The 26,066-nt window shown below is 38.2% G+C and overlaps 1 protein-coding gene across 1 annotated transcript in view; it reads left to right on the forward strand.

The window, feature by feature from the left end:
- DSCAM (DS cell adhesion molecule) overlaps positions 1 to 26,066 on the forward strand; it is an 821,125-nt gene that overhangs the window by 502,277 nt on the left and 292,782 nt on the right. Inside the window, exons 6-8 of the mRNA XM_025379322.1 lie at positions 3,057 to 3,332; positions 11,530 to 11,826; positions 12,570 to 12,845. Of these exons, the coding sequence (XP_025235107.1) occupies positions 3,057 to 3,332; positions 11,530 to 11,826; positions 12,570 to 12,845 (849 nt within the window). The remainder of the gene's footprint in view (positions 1 to 3,056; positions 3,333 to 11,529; positions 11,827 to 12,569; positions 12,846 to 26,066) is intronic.

Here is a 26,066-nt window from a genome sequence, read left to right on the forward strand (position 1 = left end):
CTTCTCTGTTGGAAAGCATTCTCTTGGACTCCAAATTCAGAACTGTCTTCTTGTCAAGCTCTTCCCTTTTCCTTAGGCTCTGTTTCATTTGTAGAGCTTCAAATTCCTTGCCTCTGAAAATAAGCTCTGAATCTGTACTTGTAGCCTTGGCTTCCTTCATGAGTGTCAGACAAGTGTGTCAACCAGCTTTCTTTCAGAAATTTCGCTGGCACTTCAAAACAACAGTGTCGGATACCAAACTAAACTCTCCACCACCTCTTCCTTCCAAGTGGCTCTTGTTATTATTACCAACATCTTCCTCCCTGTCATCCATCAGATGCAAACATGAAATCTTGGGTGCTCTTTAAGCCTTTCCTTTCTACATCCTGCCAAGTCCTGCCATGTCCTGCCGAGTCCTGCCAAGTGATACAAACTGAATCTCACAGTTAACTCAGCTCTGTTCTCAACTTCTGTCCTGCCTTAGATTGGATCCTAATTGTACCTACACTAGACATGTGTAATGTCTTCACTGACCGGTTTTCCTCACCCTCATTTGTCAAAAGACCTTTGACTTAGTGATTCCATTAAAAGTATGTTTGAGCTGGGTGCAATGGCTTGTGCCTGTAGTCCCAGCTACCCAGGAGGCTGAGGCAGAAAGGAGGAGGAGTTTCAGGCTACAGTGAGCTATGATTGTGCCACTGCACTCCAACCTAGGTGACAGAGCAAGGCCCCGTTTCCGGGGGGGGGGGGGGGGAAGACTTATTTGCTAAGCATTTTTGAATGCCTTCTTTAGTTATCTTTGTTTAATTCCAAAATCTTAGGGATTCTCTGTTGCATCCAAAATGAATCAGAAACTCTCAGACATGCCCCTGCTCCCTGCCTTAATTCATGTGGTTCCCAATCTCTGTGATTCCTTCTTTCCATTCTGACTGGTCTCAGTTCTATCCATCCTTGATATCTGGATTTCCTGCTCTTCCCAACCACCCTTCTCCACATGTGCTATCTCTCTAAGGCCCTTGCATCACTCTGGTTGGTTATTACAGCCATTTATTGCCTTTTCTTATCAACCTAGAAGACTGAGCTCCTTGAAAACAAAGTGTGGTGAGATGAAAAGTTAGGAACAACTGGGGTAAAAAACTTTTTTCACCCACTTTTTGATGGGGTTGTTGTTTTCTTATAAATTTGTTTAAGTTCCTTGAGAATTCTGGATATTAGACCTCAGTCAGATGGATAGATTGCAAAAATTCTCTCCCATTCTGTAGGATGCCTGTTCACTCTGATGATAGTTTCTTTTGCTGAGTAGAAGCTTATTAGTTTAATTAGATCCCATTTGTCAATTTTGGCTTTTGTTGCAGTTGCTTTTGGTGTTGTAGTCATGAAGTCTTTGTCCATGCATATGTCCTGAATGGTATTGCCTAGGTTTTTTCCTAGCATTTTTATGGTTTTAGGTTTTACATTTAAATCTTTAATCCACCTTCAGTTAATTTTTGTATAAGGTGTAAACAAACCTGTACATTCAGCACATGTATCCCAGAACTTAAAGTGAAATAATAACAATAGCAAAAGGAGAAGATTGCCAGAATGGATTAAAAAGCAAATCTTAGCCATCTGCCATCTACAAGAGATGTTTGTTAATTTAAAAGATGTATTTATATGTCTTCTGTCCTCCATGTGCTTCTGTTAAGCAATCAGAGGTCATTAAGATCTTTGTTTCTCTATATGTCATTTGCCATTTTTGCTATCTGCCTTAAAGAATTTCTCTTTATTTTTGGTTTTCTATAATTTGTAATATGACTAGACAGGATTTTCATCAGATTTTTCCTGCTCGGCACTTTCTGACGTTTAAAAATCTGTAACTATATGTCTTTCACTAAAAATTTTGTTTTGTTTTGTTTTGCCATTTACCTGTTGATTAGATTTGGCTGAGTTACTTAAGCTCTCTGAATAACCATTTTCTGTTTTGTAAAATGGAGATAACACAAAAATTACAGGATTAGGAGAAGACTGACTTCAATGACCTATGAAAGATAGTCAATAATTTTATAGAACATGCTAGTTGCACCATAAGTATTACTCCATTTTTCTTGCCTGTGAGTTTAACCTCATCCTTGGCACATGACAGATGCTCAGTGAATGCTTTCTACATTGGATTAGGGTTGTTGAATTGAAAACATGGGAAGGTGAGGATGAAAGTTTGATCCCTGTCTAAATCACTCAGCCTCATTTTAAAGAAAATCTCTGTTTCATGGTCACAAATTCTAATACCAACCCATTTGTTGGTCGGTTTGTTTGTTTGTTTTTTCCCCACAATTGTGTGTTATTGGCCCTTGGTAAACCACATATGGCATATGAGTGAGTACACGTGTGTGTGAGAATGCCCAGGGTAAACCCACCAGTGCCACCTTGGGACAAGGCAAATTAGGATTTATATGTTCAATGTTCAATACTTATGTCACTATTGGTAGCCAGCACATTGCATTTTTTTTTTTTTTTTTTTTAAGACAGAGTCTCACTCTGGTTGCCCAGGCTGGAGTGCAGTGGCACGATCTTGGCTCACTGCAAGCTCCACCTCCCAGGTTCATGCCATTCTCCTGCCTCAGCCTCCCAAGTACCTGGGACTACAGGTGCCCCCCCACCACGCCCGGCTAATTTTTTGTATTTTTAGTAGAGATGGGATTTCACCATGTTAGCCAGGATGGTCTCGATTTCCTGATATCATGATCTGCCTGCCTTGACCTCCCAAAGTGTTGGGATTACAGGTGTGAGTCACTGTGCCCGGCCTGCATTTCTTACTGTCAGTGGATTTAAATCAACATCCTCACATAGACTCAGTGAGAAGGCAGTTTGACCAACATTATTCCATTTGTTGCATAGAGAAATAAAGCCAGAAATTAAAAATAGCGAAGAGGATGTTCCCAAACAAAATGTTCCTCTGTGAAATAATATGGCTCGTAGGAACTGTATGGAGTATGACTGCAGTGATGCACTTGCTTTGTTGAAAGTCCAGCCTATTGTCCAAATGCTATCTAGTGATGTTTTTACCTTTTTTTCTCTCTCTCTCTTACTAAAACCTCCAGAGCCACTGAAAGCCACCATCAGTCCCAGGAAGGTTAAAAGCAGCGTGGGTAGCCAAGTTTCCTTGTCCTGCACCGTGACAGGAACTGAGGACCAGGAACTCTCCTGGTACCGCAATGGTGAAATCCTCAACCCTGGAAAAAATGTGAGGATCACAGGGATCAACCACGAAAACCTTATTATGGATCACATGGTCAAAAGTGACGGGGGCGCATACCAGTGCTTTGTGCGCAAGGACAAGCTGTCCGCTCAAGACTATGTGCAGGTGGTCCTTGAAGGTCAGTGGGCCTCGTTACAGGGTATGGCTGAAAAAGAACCCAAACCCAGAGCCCTCAGAAAAGAAGAAGACAGGGCAAAGCAGTGCTGATCGCTCAGTTCTGGGCTCTCTGTCTGTCTCACCAGCTACTACTCTACCCTAATTTTTCAAGCTAAATCAGGCAAATGGGAGAGAAAGTTCTGATGAGAATGAAATTGTTTCATATTAGAAGTAATGTAAAGTAACATAAATGTTACCCACTCGTTAGTTGTAAGTTATTTGCCAAGAATGAAATCTTAGAAGAAACCACAATTAACAGTTTTGTTGATCATTCATCTCTAGACCAGGGTCTTTCAAGAATACCTTGCTTGGGGAACTTTTTTCTTATTTTTTTTTCTTGAGATGGAGTTTCGCTCTTGTTGCCCAGGCTGGAGTGCAATGGCGCAATCTCAGCTCATCGCAACCTCCAGCTCCTCAGTTCAACCCATTCTCCTGCCTCAGCCTCCCGAGTAGCTGGGATTACAGGCATGAGCCACCACACCTGGCTAAGTTTGTATTTTTAGTAGAGATGGGGTTTCTCCATGTTGGTCAGGCTGGTCCCAAATTACTGATCAGGTGATCTGCCTGCCTCAGCCTCCCAAAGTGCTGGGATAACAGGCATCTTGGGAAACTTTTTTATGTGTTGTGGGATCTTTAGCAGCGTCTTTGGCTCTTTTCCACTAGATGTATGCTAGGAGCACCTTCCTCCAAGTTGTTACAAGCAAAAATGTCTCCAGACATTGCCAGGTGTTCACTGGGTGGGGTATGGGCAATAGCCTCCAGTGGAGAAGTACAACTTCAGATTCAAAATGCAGAGCGAAATGTCAATACAGTGGTTGGTGGAGTGAAAAAATGGCATCTGTTTGGTGCAGTTGTCCCTAGATCCATCCAAATGTTCACAGATTTAAGTAAATGAAATTTGTGAGGAATTATTTTGTGGTATAATAACAGGTTTTAGGTATGTGATACAGTTTGCTTTTTTTTTAACTGGTTACTGCATACTAAATCTTCAAGCTGATCAGTCAGCCAGAGAAAGAAGCTATCACAGGCAACATATGTTTATCACTACATGATTGAACTAGCTTCTATCTATGTATTTGTGTGTCTCGTTGGAAATTATGTCCTTCTAAATAATTTAAAATTCATCTGATATCAATTGATTAAAATAATAAAATGATTTTGATATAGCCTAAAGGGAGAACAAATAAAACACATTGATATATGAAAGTAAGATTAAATATATCTTGATTATAAGAGCATATTTCTGTTATTCTTTTTTAACCTTAGCTAATTTTTTAAGAAGTAGCAGGCTTAGCAATGAGATTCCTATTTTGATTCCGTCATTTCATTGGAGACAGTGAGATTTTTAAAGCAGAGGTGAAATTAGCTGAAAGCATGGTATTCATATTAAATGCCTGACACTGTGTTCCGTATAATAATTAAGTGAAGAAAGTAATCAATTTGTGCAGAACCAGTTTGCTAAGGATGATGCACTCTAGTCCTTACATAGTCACTATTTTTAGATTCTTTGTAGAAAAAGGAGAGATTACCTGTCTAGGCCCAGTTACCTCGGCAACCATTTCATGCAACTAAGAAAACCTAAAGACCATATTGATAATCCATAATGATGTCAGAAGAGTTCAGGTTATCAGAGTGACAGCAAGAAAGATTTCAAAGACACTCAGGTCTCCCTGGGAAAATAATGTCTGCTTTCATCTCCAAAAGAGCCTGTCACTTGAACTAAAAAGGGGGCCGAGGAGTACCGCCAGCACACTCGCGGATTTATTTGTCGCATGTCAGCTTCCATTCAGGACAAGAAGCTTCACTTTATTTTTTTTTCTCTTCTGAGAGATGACAGTGCTAATGTAGCAAAAGAAAGCAGAAATGGAATTACAAATACATATCTAGTACCTGCTTTAAAAGAATGTCTGGCTAATTTCCTGTGGAAAACAAAAATACTCCAATTATTCTCACTGAAATAGTGATGGATTAAAGTAAAACTATAAAAATTTGTAATACTATGAACTAGGACTGATCATAGATACAATGGAGAATCTGGGAATATTTCCTATGAGGCTATAAAATGGAATTTAATAACTATAGGTTCAGGATAAAACCATAATACCTTGAAAATGGAATGATTTTTAAAAAAGAATAATAAAGGTTTCCAGTTCTGGGAATGGTAAAATAGCATATATCAGACTAAGTCCCAAGATGATAAAACACAAGAAACTTTGGGAAAAGCAAAAGTATATATAGACACTTGAGAGACACCAAAAGCAAATTGGAGAGTGTCCTCTTCCACTGAGGACACAGCTGAACTCCAAAAATGGGGGGGAGAATGCAAGTGTGCAATAAAAAAAATAATTAGACAAAAAACAGGACTCTGCAACCGAAGGACACAAGACAAAGCAAGCAGTAGAAACAAATCATGAGAGGACCCAGACGTTAGAACTGGCAGACAAGGACTTTACAGCTGCTATTTAAAATATGTTCAGTAACTTACAGGAAAATATGGACTGAAAGAGTGAACGTATGGGACAGACTAACAGAGAAATTGAAACTGTAGAAAAGAATCCATAGAAATGAAAAATACACCATATTTGCTTTAATACAAGATTAGAGAAGGAAGAAGAAAGTATCAGTGAACTTGAAGATAAATCTTAGAAAATTATCCAATCTGAAGCATGGGGAGAAAGAAGACTACAAAGAAAATGATTAGCGCTTCAGTGACAAGTAGGACATCATCAGATAACCTGACAGACACGTATGATTAGAGGCCCAGAAAAATAGGAGACAGGGAATGCGGAAGAAAAAAGTATTCAAAGAGATAATGACCTTAGTTTTATCAACTTTGGCATAAAAGTAAGGTTGCAGATCTAAGAAACTCAGCACACTCCAAAAATAAACACAAAGAAAATTCTATGTCAGTACATCAGAGTTAAGCTGCTGAAAACCAAAGATAAAGAGAAAAACTTAAAAATCTGAGGGAGGAAAAATATTACATAAAGGGGACATCAAGAACAAATGGTGGATGATTCATCAGATATTTTGGAGGACAGGAGACAATGGAGCAACATCTTTAAAATATTGAAGAGAAAACAAAAAGACACAAGCCCTGCCAACGTAGACTTCTATAGCAAAAAAACCAACAACAACAGGCTTTAAAAATGAAGGCAAAATAAAGATATTTTCAGTAATAAAAAGGTGAAAGAATATGATGTCAGCAGCCCTGCACATTAGGAAATGATAAATGAAGTCATGCTGGATGTAGAGAATGGACACTTACATCTATAGGATATAAATAACATGGAACAGAAATGGAACATAAAATGGAAACATATGTATAGGAACAAATACCATGAGAAATGGTAAACATATTCATAAATATTTAGCAAAATTGTGTTTTATTTTTTAATTTCTTTAAACAATTGATGATTATAACATTATAAAATTACCACACTTGGCCATGTGCTGTGGTTCACACCTGTAATCCCAGCATTTTAGGAAGCAGAGATAGGCGGCTCACTTGAGGTCAGGAGTTTGAGACCAGCCTGGCCAACATGGCAAAATCCCGTCTCTATTAAAAATACAAAAACTAGCCAGGTGTGGTGGCACGTGCCTATAATCCCAACTACAGGCAGAAGCAGGAGAATAGCTTGAACCCAGGAGGTGGAGGTTGCAGTGAGCTGAGATCCTGCTACTGCACTCCAGCCTGGGCGACAGAGTGAGACTCCATCTCTGAAAGTACAATACAATACAATACAATACCAACACTTTATTATAGAATTAATATAATAAATAGATGTAATAACAAAAAGGGAAGAATTATTTGTTGCAAGGATCTTACATTTCACATAAAGTACTGCAATCTTAACTTTTAGTAGACGTAATTTAAAACATACACACCCACATAGATATACATATAGGGGTGTGTGTGTGTGTGTGTGTGTAAAAATGGAACTTATCTTGTAAATGCAAGATTGGAAGAACATTAAAAATCTAATCTGTGTAAGTGACTATATTAATAGAATAAGGGAGGAAATCCAATTGATTATCTCAATATATACAGAAAAACTCATTTGATGAAACTTGAATCCATTCAGCATAAAGAATCTCCAGCAAACTGGAGACTCTGGAGAGCATCCTTGACCAGGTAAGTGGCATCTGTGAACAATCTACAGCTAAAATCATACTGGTTAAACACTAAATGTTTTTCATTTAAGATTGAGACCAAGGCAAGGATGCCCACATCCACCACTTCTATTCAACATTATACTAGCAACCCTAGTTAAACTTGAGTAGAAATAAAATACATGGAGTTTGGAAAGGGAAAATTTGCAGTTGTCTTAATTACAGGCATTGTTGTTTACAAAGAATATGACAAGGAAACAAAGCAATTTCTAAAAGTGAGTTTAAAAAGTCATTGGATATAAGAATGATATACAAACTGCAATTTTATTTCTGTATACTGAGAACAAACAATTGGAAACTAGATTTTGAAAATTTCGTTTACAATAGCATAAAACATAAGATAGGAATATATTTAAAACAAATGTGAAAGATTTCAACATACAAAAATACAAAACTCTGCCAATATAAAATTGAAATAACCTAAATAATTGAAAAGATATACCATATTCAAGGATTAGAAAACTAAACATTCTTAACAATTCTCTATAAAATGATAAATGTGATTTCAAGCAAAACCAGGGCATGGTGGCTTGTGCCTGTAATCCTAGTATTTTGGGAGGCTGAGGCAGGGAGATCCCTTTAGCCCAGGAGTTTGAGGCTGACCTGGGAAACATGGCAAAACTTCATCTCTACAAAAAAAAAAAAAGAAAGAAAAAATAGGTGTAGTGGTGTGCACCTGCAGTCCCAGCTACTTGGAAGATTGTGCCACACCAAGGACAACAGAGGGAGACACTGTCTCCAAAAAAACAAAAACAAAAAACAAAAAACATACACACACATATATATGTACCTTTTCAACAAATTAACACTGAAACAACTCAATAAATGTATGGCAAAGAATGAGTATTAATCCCTACATCACACTTCATATCCACACAGAATTAAGTTGCTATCCATATAGAATTGAATATAAAGTATAAAGCAATACAGTCTCCAAAAGAAAACATAGAATAATTCTTCATGATTTGCAAATAGGTAACAATTTCTTAGGACACAGAAAGCATTAAATGTCAACACAAGTACATTATTAAGAAAAGATAAAGGCAACCACAGACTGGGATAAAATATTTTATACACACACAAATATATGTGCTATATATATGTTGACATATATAATCTCTATAGGATATCGGACAAATGTATCAGATCATTATAAGATATCTGACATAGATAATCTCTCTATATATATTTCCTTGTATTTCAAATACATAAAGATTTAAATTTGTTGTATTCCACAACAAATCAAGAACAAAAAGGCAAACAGTCTAATATAACAATGGCCAAAGATTTGAGCAGATACTCACTAAAGGAAACACACGGCTGGCCAATAGGCACATAAAACACGTACCTTCCATGGTATTTCTGGGGAAAATATACAACCTGCATTTAGTTATGAGGAAATATGAGACAAACCCAATTTCAGCAACTGACTACAAAATTACTCTTCAAAAATATAAAAGTCAAGAAACACAAAAGAGGCTGAAGAATATTCCAGATGAAAAGAGACTGAAATGACATGAAACATAAATAATGGGTGACACAGACTCCACTGGAAAAAAACAGTGACGAAAGATATTAGTGGTCAACAGACAGAATTTTGCTGTGAACAGTGCGTTAGATAATAGTACTGTTCCAAAGTCACATCTTCTAATTATATTCTAAGTGTACTCTGGTTGTGATGAAATATATGCACGTACAAAGCATGCGTACTCTATTATTATGTTTCTTCTAAGCTCAAGCACAGGCAAAACCAGCACATCCTAAGAGGAATCATAGCAGTGATCTATGTTGGATGGGGGTTTATTGAAAGGAGCCCTTAGGGAATTTTGGTGATGGAAATGTTTTATATCTTGATCATTTTGGTGGTTATTCTGGTGTGTATATTTAGCAAAACTAAGCTATACACTTAAGATCTGTATATTTCACTGTATGTAAAATATACCTACAAAAAGAGAAGTATAACCGAAGAACACTTTGCTAAACCCATGAGTTTTCAGAGCTTAATGTAAAAACGAGTGAAAAGAAATCTACAGCTAAACACACTTTACAAAAACCACGGAATTATGAAGGACACGTGAAATAACTCCAGTACTCCTAAACATTAACGACTGATCACGGACAATGAATAGCAATCATGATGACATCTAACTTCTCCGTAAAATTAAACACAGGACGTGATGAGGCAACGTCTGCAGTGCGTTAAAGACAAAAGCATCGATTTTGCATGTTAATATTTTAAAGGTTTCTTTTTCATCTCTGACAGTAAGAGACAAAATGCTTACAACCCAAGGACACTGCAATATGCTACTTATGAGCATATCTTGGAGAAAACAAACTCCAGGGCCTTCTCCAGCCACCTGAAACATGAGCTGGAATGAATAAGTGAGATTCAGGAATTTGGGAAGGAATGGATGGTAGAGGGGTGGAGGGAAGAGCTGCAGCACAGCCCCACCATCATGAAGGCCCTACATAACTGGCCTCCCCGGCCAAGAACTAGGCCCCCAGGTTTTGGGGGAATGAGTGGCACTTTCCTCAAGGATGTTTGGAACTATTAACCATTCACTGTTGCCTTTCCCTGATGGAATTGCAAGCTATCCTAAATTTTGCTTGCCTCCTTTGTTTTTGTTGATAATACTTTCCAATTTTCAAGAAGAAAGATATTCAGAAATGGAGATATATTTTTTATAATAAAAATTAAAAACTAAAAAAAAAAAATCTAGTCATTCTTATCTTTCCTTATGGGACAACCCTTTAATTGAACACAAAAATTCTTTTAAAAAATAAAAAATGTCCCCTCCAGCAAGGTCTCTTACCAGACTCAGAAATCCTGTGGCATGTGATTACAATTATGTCCAAATGACCCACTTATGCCTAGAAAAAATGTGTCACAGTGTTGATTTGTATGCCTGAGGCTGGCTGACCTATTGGTGACTTTTCTTCTGATTTTCATACATTTCCTTTAATATGCATGTATTGCTTTTTATAAATGGAAAAACATATATAAAAGAAACATGCATTTGTAACTATAATAAGAGAAAAAAACCATATGGATGATAGAAAAATAATGGAATATGAAAATTTGATCTATGTAAACATACTGAAAATTTCTGTGGAAACTTCTCTGAGATTAAGATCCTAGTTTGCCTGCGACAGTTCTGGGTCACGCCTGTTCTCTTGGCATAATTAGTAGTCGTTTCTGTTTCAGCCTCAAAAGTGTCCCAGGTTGGATGTTAAATTATATGACCGGCCTACTTAAGTTACTTTTAGAGATATTTAAAACATGCTTAAGTACCCACCCTACTTAAGGGATCTTTAGAGGTTTTTAATACATGGCATTTAATGCAAACTTTATTTAGCTTCTGCCCATCCTCAGAGACTTCATGGAAGTTTGCATGCAGTTACCATTTGTAATTAAAGCTGTAAAAGAGGAATTCTTATGAGAAAATGATGAAGATGAGATCATCAATCTCTCAGTAGTCTCCTATGTTCCTGTAAACAATTCCCTAGTGAGAAAACCCCAAATAACTTGAGGAAGTATTAGGTTGGTGCAAAAGTATTTGCTGTTTTGGCCATTACTTTTTGCAATCACTCTTGCATCAGCCTAACAGATAAAGTGACTGTGGGGGTGAGCGGATGTGAATTTTCCCTCTATTTATAACTTTGTGTGAGGAAACACCAGTTTTAAACTAGGGACTTCTTGGGAGCTGTGATTGTTTAACCCGAACATCTAAGTTGTATTACCATTCCTCTTAAGTCAGTCAGGAAATACAGAAACAGTTTATGAAAGCTTGCTAATGCTGTGCTTACCTGTTTTGAAAATAGTGAACTCTTGTTCTGATTAACGTTTTGCCTTATCAATAAAACCAGACCTTTTTGGTAATGTTGAACAACTACGACATCTACCTCCTAGACATTAAAGAAATGTACTTGGAAGTTCTTTAATTATTTGTATGTGCCACTTTCTTCCATAATTTGTTTTCCTGCAGATGGAACTCCCAAAATTATTTCTGCCTTTAGTGAAAAGGTGGTGAGTCCGGCAGAGCCGGTTTCCCTTATGTGCAACGTGAAGGGAACACCTTTGCCCACGATCACGTGGACGCTGGACGACGACCCCATTCTCAAGGGTGGCAGTCACCGCATCAGCCAGATGATCACGTCGGAGGGGAACGTGGTCAGCTACCTGAACATCTCCAGCTCGCAGGTCCGGGACGGGGGAGTCTACCGCTGCACTGCCAACAACTCGGCGGGAGTCGTCCTGTACCAGGCTCGAATAAACGTAAGAGGTGCTTGTCAAATCAGCTCCTCAAAAAAACACACATAACTCATTGTAGTGGAGAAGAAGATTTCTGCATGCACCGAGCTGGGTCTTGGAATGCCAGAGCGGATTAACTGTTGCTTTCCATTTCCTGCCCTCTCCTTCCTACTCAGGAATGGCACTGACTGGGTTAATGTTGGAAATGGCATTTTGGTTTCTGTAGTCAGCTTGTTCTTTTTTACTCTAGATCCGTTCACCTGATGTTTCCTTTCCTGGTTTATGCTCTGCATGCCCTTTCCCTTCTCCTCCTCTTCGGTTCTTCCACATTCATGGTAAACCTTCATGTACATGGTATTAAACTTACATTCATGCTGCAACGTGGCGTAACCTCCATCGTCATCCTGGATTTTACAGAGAGAGTTAAACAATTGATCAATGGCTGCCAGTGTTTTCACCAAAAGTGCATGATTGTCCAGTGTAGACTAGTTGCTTTCTATTAATTAAATTGCCTTTTATCTTGTAATTTTTAATTCAAAACATTTTCATAGAAGTAGCAGATAAAGTATTTAACACTTAATTCATTTGAATTTAAGAAAAGGAAAGAAAAACCTTCTTTGTAGAAAATGCCACATGCAAAAATATTTGTTTAACTGAAAAAGATGTGCTTACATGAATAGAATCTACATTTTTAACTCAAGGAAAAGCGTCCCCATCTCCCCACATGAGATGTACCCTTAAATTATTTTCAAGAGTTTCTTTGTGTCTCTCCAGGGCCTGCAAGCATTCGACCAATGAAAAACATCACAGCAATAGCGGGACGGGACACATATATTCACTGTCGTGTGATTGGCTACCCATATTACTCCATTAAATGGTACAAGAACTCTAACCTGCTTCCTTTCAACCACCGCCAAGTGGCATTTGAGAACAATGGAACTCTTAAACTTTCGGATGTGCAAAAGGAAGTGGACGAGGGGGAGTACACGTGCAACGTGTTGGTTCAACCACAACTCTCCACCAGCCAGAGCGTCCACGTGACCGTGAAAGGTAAGCCCTGTTCTTCCGGTTCCCACACATCTCATTCCAAAGCCCGACTACTTCCCAGACCAATGATTTGAAGTCGGGTAATCTAAGATCTGCTTATTTAGAGCAGGATAATTGTACAGGGTGAAGAATGACAGGGAACATGAGATGTCCTCTTTACTACTGACTGAATCTTCACAGGACCTTTAGTTGATCTAATTTTCTCTCCAGGTGGAATTTTGGCTTGCTTTTCCAGAGGGCATGTGTTGTTAACATTACAACAGAAAAAAAAAAAGAAGCACATCATTGGCTTGGTTATCTAGTCGTCTTTCAGATAATTTTTAAGTGGATAACTTTCTTTTCCTCAAACCTCCTAAAAGCAAGGTCTCTTAGAATGTAACTGGAAGGGATTTTCTGTATTGAATGAGGATTTCAAACAAACGTCTTATCTTCTGTAGATGAGCAGGTCAAAGCAACAACATAGAAATTATATGTTTAAAGGATTCCACAGAGCGTTTTTCTCATTAAATTATTTGCATCATGGCATGGACTGTCGTGGAATCTACCTGTCAGGATGATCTTTAGAGATCCTGCATTTCAACTACAATTTCCTTACCAGAAAAAACAGTAAGGTGATCAGACTCATCCAAGGATACACAGCTTTGTAGTGGCAGAACCTTAGATAGGCTCGTTTCTTCTATTCTCCAAGTCAGTTTCCTGAGCTGAATATGAAATAAAATTGTTTTAATTATGTAAATAATCTACCTGAGGTAGGTCCTAGGAATAGAACTAATATGTTATAAAACTGTTTCTAAAACCTGTGGGTGTTGCTTCTAGCCGCACTGAGCTGCCTTTCTGAGATGTCCAATGTATCTCCCCAAGTACCAATAATTGGCTTTTAGTTGCCCTTGTTACAAAGTTGCATGGGTTTCCTGTGGTCTTCCCCAACCTTCTTTTTCTACCGACCCTGTGAGTTTTACTTTATTGAGAACACCTACAAACAGACACACACACACACACACATGAAAATAATAATATATGTATATTATTATTATGGGGCATATATATATTACATACATTATATATTGTAGAATATGTATTGTGTATTGTATATTAGATATGACTGCACATATAATAACCATGTATCTTGAGAATTTCCTCAAATCACTAGATATTCTTGGTAAACCAGGCTGGTAATAGCTGCATAAAGGTTCGTTTTGTGGTTGTGTTTATTCTTTAATCCTCATTTACAGAACATCTGCTTCATGCCAGGCACTCCTCTAGACACCGAAGAATGCAATAATGAAAAAGGTCTGCAAAGTCCTTCCCCTCATTGACTCTCTTCTCAGTCAGGATAGAGAAATAATAAACAAATAAAGCAAGTGAATAAACCAGAAAACACCTAATGGTGCTCCATACTATGCAGAGAATTAAAACATGGCAGTATCTTAATGGTTCATTGCAATAGTCAGATGCCATATCAACACATTTGCTGTACTCTGCCATCTTAAAATTCACTGGTCTGTCATACCCTTGGAAGGAATGTTTTACCCACACATGATTTTGTAACATAAAAAGTTGATTATTTGGAAGTGATTGGTTCACTGTGTTATGCAGATCTTCCCAATGTTGATACAATTTGTTATACAATATCAAAATATCACAACTACTAACATTACCATGATCTCATCAGAAAGTCTTCAAGTAAACTGTCAAGTTCATGCTGATGGACACAAGTTTTCTAAAATTCTATTCTTTCTTGAAAGATTCAATTTTATTATTTATAATAAACACCATCAATTGTAATCGTAGGAGTGATGGGCTCATTTCTTTGTAAGAAATTGTTTGACAAATAGAAAAGACTGCATAACCATTGATTTTAGGTAGCCATTCTTTTAAGAAAGAAATGGAATTCCATGAAAAAAAAAAAAAAGCAGCTGCTCAAATTTGCAACTTAAGCAAGTACAGACATACTCTGACATGAAGTATGACATTCACATCAGACATACTCTGACATGAAGAAGACAGCCCCATGCTGCTCAGGAGGCAGAGGACACACTGTGCCTTCTTCCCATTTATTACACAAGACATACAACATTAAAAATAACATGAGCTTTAGGGTAAAAATGTAATAAAACTGTTCTTTTTCTTGCTTCATTGTCTGTAAATGAATCTGGCATTTTTAAAAATCCAACTCAGACTATGCGTTGGTAAACAGTACAATGAACAGTCATCCTGTTAGCGTCGCTGCTGGGATTCATGGTAAGGCTCAGCAGTCCCACCCACCATGGCTTTTGCTCCAACGGTGCAAATATCAACACCATGAGAAAGGCAAACAGCACCTCAGCATTGTCATGAAAAAGATTTTCTTCTTAGAAATCACCTAAAATGGTCTCAGGGATCCCTACAGGTCTGTGAGCTACATTTTGAAAACATCTAATACAGTGCTAAAATTTGAGTTTATTTCTAATGTTTGACCATTACAAAGGAGGTATCAGATGAACTTTTTTATGCATTGGCCTTTGTCTGATTTTAAGATCATTTTTTTTCAAGAAAAATTTCCAGAAGTATGTCCATTGAATAAATAGGTATAATATTTTAATGTAATTTTTAGGAGACATAAATTTAAACAAAAGCTCTTTGAATCATTAACTTTTGCTCTTTAAATTTGCCAGATCATTATAAATCAGTGTATTCATCTTGATCTTTTTGAAGTGACAGAAACCAATTCAAACTAGCTTATGGCCAAAAGAATAATTTATCGTCTCTTAGAAACAATATATTTGTGATTTTAGGAAGTAATTCTATTGAATAATTTTGTCTTCAGCAGCTTCTTTTCTTCTAAACACATATCATATAGTATAAAACTTGTCAGCTCCTTTGCAAATACTTGCAAACAAAGGAAGGAAAATATTTTTTTTTTTTTTGCCTGGAATTTTGTGGTATTTTATTGCCTGGAAAGAAATGGCAGTTGTTGGGATTTGAGGCTTGCAAAATTTATCAGAATAGTCAGGAAAAGCTGCCTTGAAAAAGTGAGACTTTGAGCAAAGATGTGGAGGGGTTTCAGACAGTTCATAGGTAAAGGGAAGAGATAGAACCACGATGTTTAGAGTTTGCCCGGCAAGCTTGAGGAATAACAGAAAGGCTGGTGTGGCGGGAGCCAAGTGAACAAGAAAACATTAAGAGGTCCTGAGTCAGAAGGGGCAGAACCTTTTCATGGGGGACTTACTAGATCAGGACTTCGGTTTTCAGGACATGGGGTTTTCTGCTGAGTGAGATGGGGGCTTTGTTGTATGACTTTAAAAAGAAAAGTCACATGGCCAGACTAAGGTTTTAAAAGGATGCTTTTAGCCAGGTATGGTAGGACGAGCCTGTAGTCCCAGCTACTCCAGAGGCTGAGACAGGAGAATACTTCAAGTCCAGTAGTTTGAGGTTGTGGTGCACTGTATTTGCACCTGTGAACAGCCACTGCACTCCAGCCTGGGCAACATAGTGAGACCCCATCTCTAAAAAAAAAAGAATAAGGATGCATCTTATTCCTGTGCTGAGAATGGTCTATGCAGGGAAAGGGAGCAAGTAGAATGACCTGTTGGAAAGTGAATCCAAGTGAGAGATGGTGGTGGGGGAGAGCAGAGGAGGTGATGGGTAGAGGACAGACTCTGGATCTATTTTGAAGGTCTATTCAATCGGTTTTCCTAGTGGTTGGATACAGGTGTGAGGAACATAAAGACATCAAGGATCAGGTCAGGCTTCTGACCTGAGTATCAGGAAGAATGGCTTGCTTTCTACTGAGTGAGCAGAAGATGCAGTGCACCGGTTTAAGGAAGGCGATGAGGAGTCTAGTTATCGATGTGTTGAGATTGAAATACACACTAAACAAGTAAGTGGATGCTCTCAGTAGGAAATTAGATATGAGAGAGTAGAGTTCAGGAATCCAGGCTGCAGACCTGGGGACATCAGTGAACAGATGATGCTCAACACCACAGCGTGGGTGGGACCCTCACGGGACTTCATGCACCACACCGCAGGTTTTGACTTCGTATGGACAGGCTGCCCCAGCCCCCAGTCAGGCTCACATTAGAACCTTTCACCAAATATCTGAAGATAAAGTCTGACAAAAATTCAAACAAGGATTGTTTGAAATGTAAGTTTATCTCTTTTTAAATTTCCTAGATTGGCACAGATCCATGTATTGACTATGACCCTATTGGTTGCAAGGTGCAAGAACCCAAATTACCTTTGCTTCAACAGCCAAGTACAGAGGCACACTGCTGTAATCCCAGCTACTTGGGAGGCCTAGGTGTGATGTGGTACGCAACTGTAGTTCCAGCTACTCCGGAGACTGAGACAGGAGAATGGCTTGAGGCCAGGAGTGCGAGGCTGCGGTGAACTACTTCCAAAACACAGTAACAATTATACCCCATTCACAATCTTAGCCTTTACTCAGAACTTAGAAGGGTCTTAAACAAATTGACTTCTGAACATTTAAATTTACGTTTTAAAATGTTTTAATCTCAGCACTTTGGGAGACCGAGGCAGGAGGATCACTTGACGCCGGGAGTTCAAGATCAGCCTGGCCACCATAGCAAAACCCGGTCTCTACTAAGAATACAAAAAGTAGCCAGGCATGGTGGCACACACCTGTAATCCTAGCTACTCGGGTGGCTGAGGAGGGAGGGTATCTTGAACCCAGGAGGTGGAGGTTGCAGTGAGCCAAGATAGCACCACTGCACTCCAGACTGGGTGACAGAGCAAGATTCTGTCTCAAAATAATAATAATAATAATAATAAATCAACAAATAAGCTGTTTTTAAAAGAAATATTAATATGTAAATTAAATTATACTCCAACGGTCAGGATTGTAGTTCATCAAGGCTTTTTAAAAATTAACAACCGAGTATTAGGGGAGGAAAATAAGAAATCAGCTAAATTTTAGGAAAGGACTTAGAATTTTGGCTCTCCCTGTGGGTTAGGCTTGAAAGAGACTTTCTTAGTCTTTTCATGTAAATGCAGCTCCACTGCCTTTCCTGGGAGACCACACAGTGACTCTTTCACCCAGCTAAATTTGGAAGAGCAAACCTGAAGCCTTAAAAATTGGCTTCCTTGGGAAGTAGAAGTGACCCAGTTGATCCCAGCAATACTGCTGCCAACAGTGAAACCAAATTACTGTTATCTTGCCTCCAGGAGGTTCATTTTAAATATTGGATATAGCGGAGAGTATGTGCATATGTGTTTAGGTGATATTTGGAAACAATACTATTTTTTCATCATGTCTTTTTTTGATAGTAGTCATAACCCTTTGCTTATTTTAGAGCATATGCCTGCAATAAATTTTTTAAATTTCAAAGATTGATATAAATAACATGCTTATTATTGATGGTGGTTGAAGCTTAAACAGTTCTGAAATATATGTAACTATCCAGAAGTGCAAGTTTGCTGCCTTCAAACATATAGGCAGAAGTAAAAGTCCAAATCTCTTCTTTCACTTCATTTCGATTTAACAAGCAGATTTATATTTAACACATTTTCAAGCTTTGTCTTTCCCTTTTTAGGTGCCACATTGAACTTGAACGGTGCTTAATTGAGTGTTCTAATTGCTGGGAATCAACACTGCCAGGAAAGTTAATTGACTGCGGGATAAAAATGTCACCTTCTATTTATATTTATATAAAACTTTGTAGTTTACAAAACACTTTCATCTGTGTCACCTTAATTAATACAGTGACTCTGTAATGTAGATAAAGCGTAATCAGGGAAAGAATAGAAGAGGGATGAGGCTGCGCAGTCTTCCAGTAATACATTCAAGACTCAAACGCTGATGTTTTGATTCCAACACAACCCCATGGTGACTCCCAGAAGAATAATTCGTATTGCAGTGGGAAACCGGGGTAGGAGTGGAGAGAGATGAATACAAAGGACCCTGGAATAAAGCTTTTTTAAAAGTCAAGACAAACATGTTAAAATGTAGGGCAAAAGATATTGAGGGACTGATTTAAGAGAGAGAGAATTTGTTGAATTGGAGAGAGGAAAAGCAGAGAATGGATTTGGTGAAAGAGGGCAGGTCAGAATGAGAAGTGACTCCAGAAGCTTTTGCTTGGGAGATGGGGGTGCTGAGAGGAGTGATGTGGCACCTGAGTGCCTTGGCGAAAGCCTCTGGGTGACGGGATTGGTCTAAAGTGCCTGCGTATCACCATTCTGGCTTCAGACCATGGGGATTTAAAAAAAATAGACAGGAAAGCAGACTAAAATTCATAGAGAAAGATAGTTAAAATTACAGGTAAATAAATGTCTAAGAAGCACCAAGCTTTCAGAGTTATATTTTATAAGGATTTTTAAAAGTTAATATTTGCCGGTAGTGAGATGAAATGGCCATGCTAGGAATGCAGAGAACAACCAGAAACATCCACTTTTACATGTTTCATTCACTGTCTATATTTGTGGCAATTTCCCATTTTAATGTACCACAATTTTTTTTTTTTTTTACCCTGTCCTCCTTCAAATTGAAAGGAGAATTAGATGTCACTGCCAGGGTTTCCAGGTCTTGTGTTGGTGGCACTTTGTGTACCGTAGCCCAACAGCAACACTGTTCTGCACATTTTGATGTTAAAATCCTGCTTCCATGCAGCTTTTTGTCCTATGCTGTCCTATGCTGCGTCTCGTCTGTCACTATAACGTCTGGATTGCTGTTGGTGCAAGTGGGGAAATGAATGCTGAGTTAAGGCGCGGTGGCTCAAGCCTGTAATCCCAGCACTTTGGGAGGCTGAGACGGGCGGATCACGAGGTCAGGAGATCGAGACCATCCTGGCTAACACGGTGAAACCCCGTCTCTACTAAAAAATACAAAAACTAGCCGGGCGAGGTGGCGGGCGTCTGTAGTCCCAGCTACTCGGGAGGCTGAGGCAGGAGAATGGCGTAAACCTGGGAGGCGGAGCTTGCAGTGAGCTGAGATCCGGCCACTGCACTCCAGCCCGGGCGACAGAGCGACACCCCGTCTCAAAAAAAAAAAAAAATAGTGCTGTGAGTTTGTCCGCTCGCCTTCCACTCGAGGTGAGCGGCTGGGGATGCCGTCTTCTAATGGCATCATTCTTCAAGGGCTGACAACAAATGTCATCTGGCCTAGGGAAGGGACAGCTTTGTGCACAGAAATAGCCTTGGCAGTTCCCCTACTCCCGCTTTCAGACATTTGCTCATTAGCTGTTCCAACCTTGGCACTATCAACTTGCACCGAATTCCAAACCCGACTCTGTCAGCAAGGAAAGGTCTTTCATTGTTAATCTGTCGCTTTCTTCCACTTTCTCCTGCTATCTCTTTAGATACTGGAGTTAGTTACAATATTGTTTATGGAAAGGACAACATTTTGACGTTATTTTTCTATTTTAGTTCCTCATTAAAGTGGAGCAATGGTTAACTTAGGCTCCAGTTTGCTGGGGTCTTTTGTGTGTGGCCATACACTGCAGCCATCCACAACTTTTTCGTATTTATTTTTCAACAACGACTTGGGAATTGCAGAGCTTCTGTTATGAATAATACAGGAGAAATATAGACCTGGGGAAAAATAGAATGGTAATGTATTAAATGTGTAATCCTTTTATGTTAATTTATTATTTAAAATGAGAATTTAAATTCTCTTTTTAATTTAATACCCTAATGCGAGAAAAGAAAACTAGTGAAGTGGGAACTTTCACTGTCCTCCCTTTTTAAATGATGCAAGAAAGCACTCATGCTTCATTGCGCTTAAATGCATGCATTTACTCAGCTACCCTGGGGATTTATGCTCTCAAGTGTCTGCAGAAGAGAAAGGTAGGATATCTGAGCACAGAACTCAGCTTCTATGGTTTCCTTCAGATAGGTTTGTCCTGGAGGTAGAATGACTTAAAATTCCTGTATTCTAGAAATCAAAGCAGGTACAGTGTGTAAGATTGGTTTCAATATCAAAGAATGCTATATATATGTATAATATATATTTATTATATATATGCCTATAATAAATATATACAATTTATTATATAAAATATATTCATATAATATATATTTGATGTTTATTATATAAATATATGCAATATATTTTATATATTGCATATATTATATATTGATTTTAAATGCATATATATGATTTTTTACATTATAAATAAAATGATATGTATTATTTACATTTTAAATAAGATGATATGTATTTCCTGTGTATAGTATAATGTTTTGAAATATATATCCATTGTGGAATGACTAAATCTGATCAATTGACATATAGGTTGCCTCACACAGTTATCATGTTTGTGTTGAGAACACTTTACATTCACTGTCAGCATTTTTCAAGAATACAGTAAATTATTAGCTATAGTCACCATGTTGTACAATAGATCTCTTGGACTTTTCCTCCTGAAATTTTGTGTCCTTTGACACACATCTCGCCAGTAACTCCAGCCCTTGAGAACCACAACCATTCTCCGTTCTATAAGATCAACCTTGTTAGATTGCACATGTGAGTTAGATGATGTGGTATTTGCCTTTGTGTGCCTGGCTTATTTCACTTAATATAATGTTCTCCAGTTCATCCATATTGTCACAAAGGGCTATAGTTCACTCTTTCTTAAGGCTGAATAGTCTTAAGGCTGAAGGTCCTTATTTTGTTTTATTTTTTATTTTTATTATTTATTTATTTATTTTGAGACAGTCTTGCTCTGTCATCAGACTGGAGTGTAGTGGTGCGATCTCGGCTCACTGCATCCTCTGCCTCCTGGGTTCAAGCAATTCTCCTGCCTCAGCCTCCCGAGTAGCTGGGACTACAGGCGTGCACCACTACCCATAGCTAATTTGTGTATTTTTAGTAGAGATGAGGTTTCACCATGTTGACCAGGATGGTCTCAATCTCTTGACCTCGTGATCTGCCCGCCTTGGCCTCCCAAAGTGCTGGGATTACAGTTATTTTATTTTAACTCGTCCCTTTTTTTGGTAACCATTGTATATGTATACCACATATTTTTTAATCCGTTCATCTGCTGGTGACCACTTAGCCACTTGATTCCATATCTTGGCTATTGTAAACAATGCCACAATGAACATGGAAGTGTAGATATCTCTTCAACATACTGATTTCATATCCTTTTCATATATACCCAGTAATGGCATTGCTAGAAAATATGGTGGTTCTATTTTTAATTTTTTTGAGGAAGCTCCATATTGTTTTCTATAGTGAGTATAGTAACTTCCTTTTCTATCAATGCAGTACAAAGCTTCTCTTTTCTCCATATGCTCACCAATGCTTGTTTTTTTCATGTTTTTGATAATAGCCATTCTAACATGTGTGAGATGATACCTCATTTTGGTTTTTTAGTTTGCATTTCCCTGATAACTAGTGATGTTGAACATTTTTTTATATACCTGTTAGCCATTTGTACGTCTTCTTTTGAGAAATGTTTATTCAGGTTCATTGCCCATTTTTTAATAGCTTCATTGAATTTGCCTATTTTCAAATCAGATTGTTTTCTTGCTATTGCATTGTTTGAATCCTTCATATATTTTGGATAGTAACCTTTTATCGGATGTATGGTTTGCAAATATATTCTCTCCTTCTATATATAGGTTGTCACTTCATTCACTCTGGTGATTGATTTCCTTTGCTGTGCAGAAGTTTTTTTTAGTTTGATGTAATCCCATTGTTCTATTTTTGTATTTGCTGTCCATGCTTTTGGGGTAATAACCAAAAGTCATTGCCTAAAGCAATGTTAGGGAGATTTTCTCCTATGTTTTCTCCTACTAATTTCATAGTTTAGGCCCTTCCATTAAGTCTTTAATCCAGTTTGAGTTTAATTGTGTATATGGCATTAGAGACACCATAAATTAGAGATAATGACCTAATTCCATTTTTCTGCTTGTGGATATCTAGTTTTCCCAACACCATTTACTGAAAAGACCCATTGTGTGTTCTTGTCTCCTAACTTTGCCCTTGTCTTCATTTGGACCTTGTTTAAGAAATTTACGAGCTCATGAAGATGCGTTCCTATTTTTTTCTGTATTTGTTTTATGTCTATATTTTTACTGTTTGCATTTAGGCCCTCAACCCCCACTGAGGTTCACAGATATAATTAAGGTGGGGTCCAATTTATTTTCTATCTATATTGAGTCAGTTATCTCAATATTTATTAAGTGACCCATGTTTTCTTCTTCTCTCCATCTACCAAGATACCATGATGGTGTTGTCAGAGGCAGTCTTCATTCTGTGAAATGTATTAACTACCTTTTTATACCCTTGTCTCACTGTAACATATTTCCGCACTTTACTAAAAAAAATGCAGCCTCTTCAAGTCAGTTATTATTAATAACCAACCTTCTCAAGAGCAATGACCTTTTCTAAGCCAAAGTCATGAAAAATACTTCTCAAGTAAATAATCTGCTATTACTAACAATCCTCATAAAGAAACTATTGGAAAAATAAGCTAAGTTTTAAAATGAATACCAGTGATTTTATGAATCTTGTTTACCTCTGTTGTTAAGCCTGGTTGTCATCACCTCTGGTTGGGGTCACATGGCTTTACTTCCATCAAAAGTCCATATAAACAAAAATGAAATAATTGCACCTCATCTAGATGATACTTTCCTCTAACTGAATAAGTAAAACATGAGATATGTTTCATTTCCTTGATGCCATGATGATTCCAATGGCTTTTCTTTTCATATTAAGGATGCAGAAAAGTAACACAGTTTTATTACAGTCTCCTGTATGAAGCTATTATTGCTCTCAACCAGGGGAAACATAACCTATCATCCTCCTTGGACCATGGTGACTCCAGTTGTTTACGTATAGAAATTGTCATGAGTTTTTAAGTTCTTGGTCATTTTAATCTTTTAAAGAAACTATCTCAACATAATATGATTATGACTTTACAATACACTCCATAAAAATAAGTTTAAAGAGACATTTCATATGAAGACTAAAATGACCCCAAGAAATTATCCAGTTCTTTCCACCACATTCCCCTTCAGGTATCTGGTTGACAATATTAGGGCATCCATTTTTCTAGAAAGTCCTTTGGAAGGAGACACTGCCATGCTTCTCAGAGCTTGTTTTACTCTTTTACACCCCCAAATTTTAAGTAGTTTATTTTTGCCTTTTTGGTATCCAACTTGCATCTTTTGTGTTTGTCTTCATTATAATGCTACTTTATGCCTTGGGATGTCTTTTTCTTGTTCCTAAAACATTTTGGTTTTTTTCTTTTTTCTCACTTGGACTTACTTAATAATTTTAAACAATTTTTAGGAAAAAAGTTATTTGCCTTCCTTTTATTTCCTTCTCTCTCTCTCTCTCCTTTTTATTTATTTATTATTTTTTTAAGACAGAGTTTTGCTGTTGTTGCCCAGGCTGGAATGTAATGGCATAATCTCAGCTCACTGCAACCTCTGCTTCCTGGGTTCAAGCAATTCTCCCACCTCAGCCTCCCAAGTAACTGGGATTACAGGGGTGAGCCACCATGCCCAGCTAATTTTTGTATTTTTAGCAGAGATGGGGTTTCGCTGTGTTGGCCAGGCTGGTCTCAAACTCCTGACCTCAGGCGATCCTCCTACCTCAGCCTCCCAAAGTGCTGGGATTATAGGCGTGAGCCACTGCACCCAGCCCCCTTACTCTTTATGTTGTTATATTTATGACTCTTTACCTCTTTTCACAATCTAGCAGTCTAAAATAAACATCCTGTAGAAGAACTACTTTGTTTAAAATCATTGTAGAAAAGTTAGCTACTCTTACCCCCGATATATTCCAAATATTAGAGATAACAACTGAATTTTTGCTCAGAACACTAGCTGAACTTGGGCCAGCTGAATGAGCAAAAACAACCAAACAAACACAGCTTATTTTTTTAAGTTCGCGAGCAACTATTTTAAAATTAATCTTTTTAACTTTTTCCCTTGCTTCTTTTTTATTCTTCTATCTTTTGCTTGCTCTGAGGGAAAATAACAAGATATTGTTCATCATGTATAGAGGGGTATAATTGAAAGAGAACTCAGCACTAATTCTTTTCTAGTCACAGTCTCAGATGAGTTAAAGTAATGTGAATGGATGATTGAAGTATATGGAGGCAGTGTCACACACAGACCTGATTTTGTCATTAATGGTGCATGCATTTTTGCTGTAGATGAAACAAACAGTTGTGGTTGGGTTCTTCAAGAAGCCAACTCTGAGATGGATGCTAGTGTGCAGGATGTTTATCAGGGAGTACCTTATGACCAATACCCAAGGAGGGAAGGACAGGAAGAAGGACTGGGTCAAGAAAGAGTGAGCTGGCATGCAGGCGAATGACAGTGAACTCTGGAGCAAGAACAGTCCTTCAGGATTGTCCTGAGTTTGGGCAGAATTGCTCCTCAATCAGTCACTGGATTGAGGACACTCCAAAAAGAGCCTGTCCTTGGGTGAAGTGGGCCTCTGCAGCTGAGACAATCTCTGAGGTGGCCAATAACTTCCAAATGACATCACCCCCTGAATTGGTGGTAACATGTCCTTTCTTGAAAGCAATCTGGTCAGTGCAACTCCTCCCACTTACGTAGATGTCAAATGGCTATAGATGTGCATCTTAAACACCTTTTCCCAAATACTTTTTTTCATTAAATTGCTCCCACTGGCTGGGTACGGTAGCTCACGCCTGTAATCCCAGCACTTTGGGAGGCCGAGGTGGGTGGATCAACTAAGGTTAGGAGTTTGAGACCAGCCTGGCCAACATGGTGAAATCCTGTCTCTACCAAAAATACAAAACTTAGCCAGGTGTGGTGGCGGGCACCTGTAGTCCCAGCTACTCGGGAGTCCAAGGCAAGAGAATTGCTTGAACCAATTCTGTCTCCAAAAAAAAAAAAAAAATTGCTCCCACTTTCTATAATGGCATGAGTCTAATATTTCAAATTAGAAATGAGAAATGTTACAGTATGTCATAGTGTATTGTGGTGTAGTTCATAGCTCAACTGGACCTTTGTCATCAGAACAAATTTCACCTCAAAAAATCTCTTTAGTTTTGTGAGTCCTAAGATGTTTTTAAAATTTGTTCAGGTAATACTTGTGCATCTGCTGTTAATAAGATCAAGTAATAATAGGATGGTCACTGCCAGCAAGGTGTTGGGGTCTGTGGGAGACCCCACAGCAAATGATGGCAACACATGGCGGGAAGCAGCAAATGTCCTGGGTAAGGGGCAGCAGAGAGTTCGAAGCAGCAGCCATGACACCTGGCGCAGGAGAACAGCAGGGAGACAAAGAAGAGAAATGCGGAC

The sequence above is a fragment of the Theropithecus gelada genome, chromosome 3, assembly GCF_003255815.1.
Source record: "Theropithecus gelada isolate Dixy chromosome 3, Tgel_1.0, whole genome shotgun sequence".
In the NCBI taxonomy this organism is placed as follows: domain Eukaryota; kingdom Metazoa; phylum Chordata; class Mammalia; order Primates; family Cercopithecidae; genus Theropithecus; species Theropithecus gelada.